Source organism: Hippocampus comes, unplaced genomic scaffold (assembly GCF_001891065.2).
Source record: "Hippocampus comes isolate QL1 unplaced genomic scaffold, H_comes_QL1_v1.1 scaffold412, whole genome shotgun sequence".
In the NCBI taxonomy this organism is placed as follows: domain Eukaryota; kingdom Metazoa; phylum Chordata; class Actinopteri; order Syngnathiformes; family Syngnathidae; genus Hippocampus; species Hippocampus comes.
In genome coordinates, this window is record NW_017805343.1 from 339,441 (window position 1) to 349,783 (window position 10,343).

Consider the following 10,343-nt stretch of genomic DNA (forward strand, 5'->3'; position numbering starts at 1 on the left):
AGGTGGAGTCAGAGGGTAGAGCGGTTGGAGCGACAAGCTGTGCCAGCACGGGAGAGCGTGAAGCGGTGGGTGTGTCTGGATTAGCGAGCCGCGCTGCTAATTGTGCTGCATTCTCGAGTTGGAAGGCCATTTCCACAGCCTTCGACAGCGGGAGGTCGTCCGGCGACAGCAACAGTTTCTCCCGTAGCTTGGGATCAATCGTGTGCTCCACTAATTGGTCCCGAATCATCTCCTCCTCCAAGCGGCCGAATTTGCAGGGGCCTGCTAAGCATCGCAAATCGGCAATGTAGTGGTGTACCAGCTCGCCCGTGTGTTGCCGTCGTTGGCGAAAGGTAATCTGCCGGACTATCACACTCTGCGGAGCAGCGAAATGTCCGGCCAATAAAGCGACACTATCCGCAGATGTCCGTGCGGGTCCAAGAGTACGAAAAATGCGCTGTCCCTCGACGCCCAAGCTGTGCACTAGCATAGCCGTTAGCCGTGCGTCGCTTGCCTCGTTTAGTCCGATCGCCGTCAGATATGTTGTAAAAGAGTCATACCAGCGGGACCACGGGACTGGTGGCTCACCGGGGAGCGCGAGGAACGAGGGGAGGGGGGCTGCGTTAAAATCCCATCCTCGTCGCCAAAATGTTGTGTCCGAGGAAACGTGAGGACACGACTTACTTTTTCAATGGTCTTTATTCCACTGCGTAACAGGTGTCAGTCGTCACCCAACCAACCAATGCTTTGCGACACTGTCGTAACATCGTGTAGCAGTATGGTAAACGGCCATATGCTACAGCGAGGTCACACATTAAAGAAGTCCCCCTAGAATTTGTTCTTGTCTTTCAGAATAATGAAAAGCAAAGCTTTTATTTTCCCCACCGCTGACATGTTTGCCTGGTCTTAACATTTGTGATAACTTGTGAAACTTGGCATACATCTCTGTCATGTTCCGTATTTGGCAGCAGGTGGCAGGCGTTCATTCTGTTGCCTGCACACCTGCTGCCTATTTATCAATGATTACACCTGCTATATCTAAGCACTCTGGCTTTCGACTCATTGCCGGAGTATTGCTTGCCGTGCCACTGTTATTGCCCATGCTCGTAAACCGTATTCGATTGTTGTTTGCTGCACGTTCGTCATCCCATTCGGGGATTATTCTGAAGACATACTTAACCTAGTAAATTGTCTTATCCTTTTCCTTGCCGTTTTTTCGCAAGCGTTTTGTTTTTCGCGTTTCATTATATCCTGGTTCTCGTTTTGACCAGCGTTTTCTGTTTTTCATTAGACGGAGTTTTTTCGTTTGTAATAAATATTATTTTGAGACAATAGCCTTGTCAGTGTCTGCTACTTCGGCATCCACTTATTCTCGTTCACACTGTTGCGTGCGAAGCAGTTCTTTTCCCTGCCTTGTACACGACGTGACAATCTCATGCTTGCCGTAATAATCATTTTATTCGTTTATGGTTTTCGAAAAGGTTTTGTCCGCTCTGTCCCGTCTAGAGCAATTCATGAGTCAGCAGGGCCAAGCCATTACGGAGCTTCGCGGCGCGGTTTCCATGATGGCTCACAGGTTCGATGATTTCGAGCCTCGTTTAATACAGTTAGAAGGATGGAGGGCACCTACCCCGGAGGTCCAACGTATTACCGTATTACCGCGGAGGTACCGGTCCATCCTCCTACATTTAGCAGAGAACCGATGTTTCCACAGCCTCCACGTTATGGAGGTGAGCATGGTCAGTGCGGGCACTTCCTCCACCAGTGCTCCCTCGTTTTTGACCAGCAACCTTCCGTTTATGTTAATGATGACGCGAAGGTTGCATATGTCATGAGCCTGTTGACAGGTCAGGCGACTTCATGGGCAATATCGGTGAGCGAAGCACAACCGAACCTCCGATCTTCCTTCCCCGACTTCGTGACCGCGCTTCGTCGGGTATTCCACCATCCTGTTCGAGGAAGAGAGGCAGAAGGCAGATTACTGGAGCTCCACCAAGGAAAACAATCCGTGGCGGACTATTCGATTGAGTTTCGCATTTTAGCCGCCCAGAGTGGCTATGGCGACCGAGCGCTGTGTGGCTTGTTTCGTCGCGGATTTAACTCTTTGCTGAAGGATGAACTGGCTACCCGCGACAACAGCACCAACCTGGAGGAGATAATCGACCTTTCCCTGCTCCTGGATAACCGCCTGAGAGAGAGGAACCGGGAGCGCGGAGGTGGTTGGTTTCCATTTCGGCAAACGACGCACCGAGGGGCACCCCCGCGAGACCACTCGGACAGCTGGGCCAGGAGACCACCCCAGAGCCCTGTATGTTGCCCCGGGGAGGAGCCGATGCAGCTTGGAGGCGGAAGTACCAGGCCGGCGGAGAGACAGCACTGTCTCAATGACCGGGTTTGCTCCAACTGCGGTCCCCCTCGACCTCCTACGCCGTTCGATTACTGTGAGTCACGTCCCCGCGCCGAATCTCAAGAGCCTCGGAGAGTCGACTCGCGGCCGGGACACCCCAGGAGACTTGAACTCGAGGGGGAGATCTATGGGGCGTCTCGGACGCGGCAGATCAGGGCTCTGATAGACTCGCGTTCCGACGACTGCTTTCTCGATACTGACATTGCCTCAGAGCTAGGCTGTTTGGTCGAGGAGCTAGCCGAAAGGAAGCATGTTCACGACCTCGATGGACGCCTTCTGGCAGTGGTGACACAGATCACAGAACCTTTGAAGCTCAGGTTATCAGGGAATCACGTCGAACATAGACGATTTTATCTGATGCATTCCCGAGCCATTCCAGTTATTCTCGGTTTACCCTGGCTCAAAACACACAACCCAGTTATTTCTTGGGAGCGCCCGGCAATAGAGATTTGGAGCCCGTTTTGTTATGAGCATTGTTTGCGATCTGCCGTTGGGGGGCGTGCGCGTGTCTGTAACGATGTCCCTGAAGTCATCTGCATTGACGGAGTGCCTAGTTGCTATCACGATTTGCAACAGGTTTTCAGCAAGGATCGCGCCCGATCTTTGCCCCCACCCCGTCCGTACGACTGCGCCATAGACTTGCAGGTGGGCGCCCCGTTGCCGAGCTCTCGGCTATATCAGGTGTCTCATCCAGAACAAGAGGCATTGAGGGAGTATATTAATAGCTCGCTCGCCGCAGGTCTTATTAGACCATCACGATCCCCATTAGGTGCAGGATTCTTCTTCGTTGAGAAGAAAGACAAGTCGTTGCGGCCGTGTGTGGACTATCGAGGGCTCAATGACATTACCATTAAAAATAAATACCCACTTCCGTTACTAGACTCCCTTGCAATCGGCCACCATTTTTTCAAAATTAGACTTACGTAGTGCGTACCATCTGGTTCGCGTGCAGGAGGGGGATGAATGGAAGACGGCTTTTAAAACACCATTGGGCCATTTTGAGTATTTAGTCATGCCTTTCGGTTTGACCAATGCTCCCCTTCTCCCACCCCGCATCCTCCTCCGCGGATCGTCGATGGTGACCCTGTGTACACTGTGCGGACCATCCTGGACTCTCGGCGCAGGGGAAAGGGGTTCCAGTATCTGGTCGACTGGGAGGGCTACGGGTCGGAGGATCGGCAATGGGTCCCCCGCTCCTGGATCTTGGATCCGTCCCTTCTGCGGGATTTCCACGCTTCTCACCCGTCTAAACCAGGTAGGCCGCCGGGATGCGTCCGTTGAAGGGGGGGTACTGTCATGTTCCGTATTTGGCAGCAGGTGGCAGGCGGTCATTCTGCTGCCTGCACACCTGCCAATGATTACACCTGCTATATCTAAGCACTCCGGCGAGTATTGCTTGCCGTGCCACTGTTATTGCCCATGCTCGTAAACCGTATTCGATTGTTGTTTGCTACACGTTCGTCATTCCATTCGGGGATTATTCTGAAGATATACTTAACCTCGTAAATTGTCTTATCCTTTTCCTTGCCGTTTTTTCGCAAGCGTTTTGTTTTTCGCGTTTCATTATATCCTGGTTCTCGTTTTGACTAGCGTTTTGTTTTTCATTAGACGGAGTTTTTTCGTTTGTAATAAATATTATTTTGAGACAATAGCCTTGTCAGTGTCTGCTACTTCGGGATCCACTTATTCTCGTTCACACTGTTGCGTGCGAAGCAGTTCTTTTCCCTGCCTTGTACACGACGTGACAATCTCATGCTTGCCGTAATAATCATTTTATTCGTTTATGGTTTTCTCTTCGACAAAATGGCTCAGTAGCCTCCCCTGGAAAATATGAGTCGGCCCCAAGCCAGTGTCACATTTTCAAAAACTTGGCAAAAAAAATTCTAAACTGTATTTAAGAGGTTTATTAGGCCATTTCCTCCAACTTGCCAGTATCTCAAAGTGGCTCAGGCAACAAAGGCCCCTCATTTCTTGCAGCTCTAGTACAGCGACCCCCCCGCCCCCAAACCCTTTCACACACACACACCCCTCCGAGTAAATACCTGAAGAAAAAAAAAATTATTTTTCATCCAAGCAAATATTCTTCAGCGGCTTTATTAGTCATCACTGATCACAGAGGTTGGCAGCACTGAGCAGTCATGTTAGAATCGACTCAACTGCTGTTCACATCACGGCGAGCAGACAGGAAGCGTCCGTCAGCTGGCGGCTTCCGATCTGGTCACGGCGGAGACGTCACATCAGCCTGACGTCCCTCAGCAACACGTCATGCCACATTCTTAGTGCTGTAATGCTTTGCAGGTCCGCATCCTTGTAGATGAACTCCAGCTGGTGGGTGCCATCGACGGTCACGTGGAAGCGGTCGATGTCACACTGGATGATCATCTGAATGACATGCCAGTACGGTGAGCTACGCAGCTTGCCAAGAATGCTTGAACCAGTCAATGACTTTTTCCTGTACATCTCAACACCCAAAAAATGGTGAGCTGCAGCTGGCTAAGAACTCATGAACCAGTCACTCAATTGGTTGTCTGTCCGCATCTGTGCACACTAAGAGCAAGGTTGTCGTGGTTATTGAAAATGGACAGCCTCTCAAAAACCAAAATTGAAGACCATCAGATCACCAGGAACCAGATATTGCGGTCATGGAGATTTCGTAGGACGATGCAGTGATTTCTGACCTCAAAATCGTGGCCGGGTTGGAAGGGGAAGGAGGCCACCTCTTTCTCCTCGACGCTTTTGGTACCATCCAGGTCAGAGCTCATCATAATCGTTTTCTCGTTGATGCGAAAGCCCAAGTGCAGCGCCGTGTCGTTGGCCATGGCCAGCTTGAAGATTAGCCTGCAATATTCATCCATTCACTGTCTTCAAGCCGTATAAACATGTTGTCTTGGTAACATCGTTCTTTGTCGGGCGTGTGGCCAGGTACCTCTCAGCCATCGGTTTGGCTCGTCCTCTGACGGCGAGGTTACTGCCCACGCTGAGCAGCCCCAAAAGGTCGACTCTGAATCCGAGCTGCGCAAACACAATTTTCAAGGGTAATCAAAGGAAATGCAAATGATCTGGAATCGTTAAGACGCTGAAACCCGAGTGCTTGTACTCAGTCTGAGCAAAAGGCCGTCATTCATGATATGGAACGCGCTCTTCAGAAGTCACGCCAGAAATCCCCCACTCACCGGATGAGGCGCCACAAGAAGTTTGCCCAAGCCTTTGATGTCATCAGGCACGCGCGTCAGAGAAGAGTTTTCACTCCAGTTACCTGGTCCGGATGTTGGCAGCTGGGGAGGAGGACAAGTAGGAAGACTGGGACAAGTGGTCATGGGAGGAAGAGGAGGACACGTCATAGGAGGAAGAGGGGGACACGTCGTCGGAGGGGCACAAGTCGCACAACGACACGTAGGACAACGACAAGGGGGACACGAAGGGCATGGACACTTGTCACAGGGACACACGGGACATGTAGGACAAAGGTAGCCCATGGCTACGGGAAAGGATTTTGGGTCAGTGCACACATTCGAAGACATGCATTGTACGTTGAGCGTTCATGACTCAAGGAACTTTTTTTTTTTTTTTTTGAACAGATGAATGGCAGGTAAACGATGTCATGTGTGCAAAGTCTGGACAATTCATTGTTTTTTTTAAAAATGTGATTTTCATGGTGGGACAGCAGTAAAATCAATTGAGGTTTCGTCTTGCTCAAGAAGCTTGATCACATTTTTTTAACAGTTTATCCTCAACTTTTGCCCTTCCATTTTTTTTAGCTCATAGATACATATATCCGTGAAGACAGAAGCATCCTTTCTCGAATGAAGACAATTCAATGGCAGTTGCCTTGATAATACAATCAACTTTGCAGTTTGTACCACCATTCCTGCATTTTGAATGGAACCAACAATTACTGTGTATATGAAATGCACACTTGCAGTATGATACAATCAAAGTGCCTGTTAATACAAAAATAAACTTGGAAACATACTCTTCGCAGGTATTAAGCATTTTTTTTTTCATCCACACTCACACATGACAGGAAACGCCAACAAGCTGATGAAACACGCCCACAGCAAAAGTGGTGACATGGTGACTGCTACCGCGGTCCTTCTGGTCAGGTGGAATTACTCTTCGATGTGATGAAGCCAGCAGGTTTGTCTGCAGAATTTAAGCGCAGCTCGCCACTTGTGTACACACGGACGCACCCCCAACATCAGAAGTTGAAAGGAACAGAGCTGAACTTTTAAGGTTGGTGATTGGCCATCGTAAAGTCGGGCACGGGCGGTGCTACATGGGGGTCGGCGGGGGCGCTAGCTTTACGAGGACACATTTCAAAGGTGTACACCGAAAACAAAGCGGTTGTTGTCATCATGAAATCGAAGACAAGACTCCAGTAAAACATAACGTACTGGCTTCTGTGCTGTACTTTAGCTGGCAACATCAAGGCAGGCATTGCGCAACAAAACATTTCAACTTTATTTTGGACTTACCCCTTGCGACGAGACATGCCATTTTCGAGGTGATCCAACAGACAAAGTTAACAGAACACATTGAACACGTCACTCCAACCCGTCCCCAACAAATCACGTACAGACTGACACAGTTCGGGGACGAACTGAATGGAGATTGGATCCCACAAACGCCGACACAAAGCCCGTACAAAAAATATTTCTGAACAAAAGCGCACACTTTCCCGAAGAGGCCAAGTACGTGACGCATTCATGACTCTCGGACCTTTTTGACAGATGAATGGCAGGGCTGTGCCGCAATCCATGTCGGTGAGATGTCTGTTCCCTCTCACCACAACGCATGCATGGTGCCATGGCTCGGGATCCCAGTCGAGGAAGTCCTGTACATTACAAGGGATGAATGTGATTTGAGCACGTGTCGGTTTCAGGACATGTTCCTCATAGCCATTGTGACACTAAACAACCACCTCGACAATTATCCAAAGTAACAAATGATTTTCGGGGAGCCTGGACCAGAAATGTCATGAATGACTTGCTCGTTCAGATTTTTACACTCTTTGACAAAAATAGATGATTTAACATGGACCCAATTCAAGGGCTGCAGAGGATTACCGTCCATTTCTGGGGTACATTCTCCCCAAGTTGTTTCACTGTGTATATACTCACTTGTATTCTTTGGCATTTGACTCAGGATGACTTTGATTTGTTCTTGGTTTTACTGTTTGGTGCTTTCTACCGTCTGTATTACCGATTTGTTTTACTGTTTATTGTATATGTTAAATTGCTCCATGTACAGCACTTTGTATGCAGCGATGGCTGTTTGAAAGTGCTCTACAAATACAGTTGAGTTGAGTTGAGTCCCCCCGCCCCCCATTTGAGGCTTGGATTTCTCAAAATAAAATTTGAATTATTCTTATTCTTATCCTAATGCTATTTCATCATCGTAGCTATTTCCACGTTGAGAAGTACTGATGTTGAGTTGCAGATCACAAAGACGTGAACAATCAGTGACCTCATTTTTCTTTGATTGATGGCCAGTCTTATTATAGCGTGACTGAAAATAAGGTTCGGTCGGCAGGCATGTATTTACGATGAACACGTTTGCATGCAAGAGTCCTGCACACTTTTCTAAGTGAGGCATTGTGTCATGTGGCAAGACATGTCACGTCAACACATGACTCGTGTTTTATGGACGACGCGTTTCTAGCGTGAAACGACATAAGCTTTGCTCTGAGCGCTTCGATGAAGACACCCTCAATTCCTTCATACCTTGGCAATCAATGGAATATTTTCAGAGGTGGATGTGACAAAAAGTAAAGACGTCAACATGAATTTAGGTGACCATCGAACGCACGTTTTGCACAGAAGCGACGTTTCAATGGTGCGACACCGGAGGGCCATTTTAGCTTCGTGTCGGCAACGAAAGAGCCATTTGAACCGTTTTATACAAGATTCCAAGGTAGCCACAAACTCTTCAAATGAAGATGCATATTCTTTTCCTCTTCCTCGTCAGTTCTGTCGCCGACAATTGTTGAATCGGGGCAAGGCGATATGTCAGCCCATCCGCCTTAATGTAACTGGCTTTAATATGAGCCATCAATTCGGCAAATAACATCAATTGATGTCAAAGTTTGGGCTTCTGTGTTGTTTTGGTTTCAACTATATTGACGAAGAATGGATGTTGCCGTAATTGGATGGGAGATGGACAGTTTATTCGGACTTTTTTACAATCATAAGGAGTGAAATGTTTCTGAAGAAATGTTTATTTGTCATGCTAGTCAAAATCTTCACCGATATTCAACATCAAACTGATGTCAGGGTGCCCGCTGGGTTATTGGTTGTTGATGCCCACTTGTAAAAATCATTTGTGAAGTGATGTTTGAGGTCAGCGGCCGGGGAGTCCAGTGTTTAGCACATCGGCTTCACAGTGCAGAGTTCAATTCCAGCTCCGGCCTCCCTGTGTGGAGTTTGCATGTTCTCCCCGGGCCTGCGTGGGTTTTCTCCGGGTACTCCGGTTTCCTCCCACATTCCAAAAACATGCATGGCAGGCTGATTGAGCACTCTAAACATTCCCTGGGTATGAGTGTGGGCGTGGATGGTTGTTCATCTCTGTGTGCCCTGCGATTGGATGGCAACCGGTTCAGGGTGTCCCCCGCCTACTGCCCGAAGACAGCTGGAATAGGCTCCAGCACCCCCCGCGACCCTAGTGAGGATAAAGCGATTCGGAAAATGGATGGATGGATGTTCGAGGTCATTTTTTGGCAGTCGTGTTCCTGAGACATGCACTTGTCATTGTTGTTGTTGTTGGATTGCCATGGGACAGGAGATGTGAGCCAATCTCTTTTTTCGTCAATGGACGCTCCAGCATCTTGTTTGCTTTCAAACTTAGCTTGTAGCAGACGTGCGCAGATTTTCAGCATGACGTCTTTGATCCACTGGTGCAGGGGTGGCCAAGCTTTTTGGACCAAAGATCGACTTTGATCGACCAACATCCCGCGATCGCCCCCGTTACCTCGCATGCACATACACACGCACGCCATGATGAGCGACAGCCTGACACGGAGGCATGCGACGCACTTTTGCAGCCTGTTAACTATTGTAGCTCACACGTACTGTTTTAAAGTGCTTCCCTCGGCCCTCGAGATTCTTATTCTTTGCCCGCGCGCTCGGTGAATTGTACAGGAAACAAACTCCGAATGATAACGAAAAAAGATATAGCGCAACAGCTCCAACCGCAAGCTGCAATTGCAGACTGCTGAGGGCGAACAACTTCCTGTGATGCAGGTCACACGCCACCGTCGGTTAAAGAGTTACCTGCTTTATTTTATTTTATTTTTTAAATACTTTTTCTGAAAATGAGACTGATAGGATGATTACGATGCAGTGTACATTAACATAAAAAAATATATAGTTCTAACATGCACAAAGACACACAAATTGTTGTTTGTTTGTTTTTTCCGCGATTCAGTCCGCGATCTCCCGGTCGATTGCGATCGAAGTAATGGGCACCCCTGCTGACTGGTGACAGGATACTTTAAATCTCTCGTCTTTCACCGATAACTGCCTCAAACAACAAAGTGTATGCAGAAAAAGTGGTGAAGACTGCATGACTGCGTGTGTCTTTTGTGTTGGGTTGAATTATTTTGTCATTTTATGTTTACTGTTCTGTTGATGGCGGAGCAGGTACCCACAGCGGCTCCTCTCTCTCTTGTGGTTGAGGGGAAAAATTTAATCTCTGCTGTATGTTGCACATAGAGCACATTTGACAATAAAGTTGACCTGACTTGACTTGTTATCATTGGCTAACAATAAGCACGAGCGTACTTACTTTCACCGCATATTGTCTACTCAGCCCTTATTTTCAGAAAACGGACAATTTTAACTTTTGCGCTGTGACAATCTATTTTTGTCAATCACACAAAACTATATTTTGTGTTGTATTTATTTTGTGCATGCAATACTTTGTTTTTCCTTTTCTAACCCCCCCCCCCCCCACCCACCCC

At 48.2% G+C, this 10,343-nt stretch overlaps 1 protein-coding gene across 1 annotated transcript; it reads right to left on the bottom strand.

Annotated features, from left to right (window-relative positions):
* Nucleotides 1–4,464: 4,464 nt before the first annotated feature.
* LOC109516980 (galectin-8-like) lies at nt 4,465–6,538 on the bottom strand. Its single transcript, XM_019871830.1, has 5 exons — nt 6,402–6,538; nt 5,560–5,864; nt 5,313–5,398; nt 5,065–5,224; nt 4,465–4,768 (listed from the first exon to the last, which is right to left on the bottom strand). The coding sequence occupies exons 1-5, from the start codon at nt 6,457–6,459 to the stop codon at nt 4,619–4,621; spliced, it is 759 nt and encodes a 252-aa protein (XP_019727389.1). The 5' UTR covers nt 6,460–6,538; the 3' UTR covers nt 4,465–4,618.
* Nucleotides 6,539–10,343: the final 3,805 nt, after the last annotated feature.

Bases quoted from the DNA above. Each gene is read 5' to 3' on its own strand.
- LOC109516980 (XM_019871830.1), bottom strand. From the start codon at position 6,459: ATGTCACCACTTTTGCTGTGGGCGTGTTTCATCAGCTTGTTGGCGTTT. The intron at 5,399-5,559 runs GTGAGTGGGGGA...GTGTTTGCGCAG, and splicing joins TTCTTGTGGCGCCTCATCCG to CTCGGATTCAGAGTCGACCT. The intron at 5,225-5,312 runs GTACCTGGCCAC...TGAATATTGCAG, and splicing joins GCCAAACCGATGGCTGAGAG to GCTAATCTTCAAGCTGGCCA.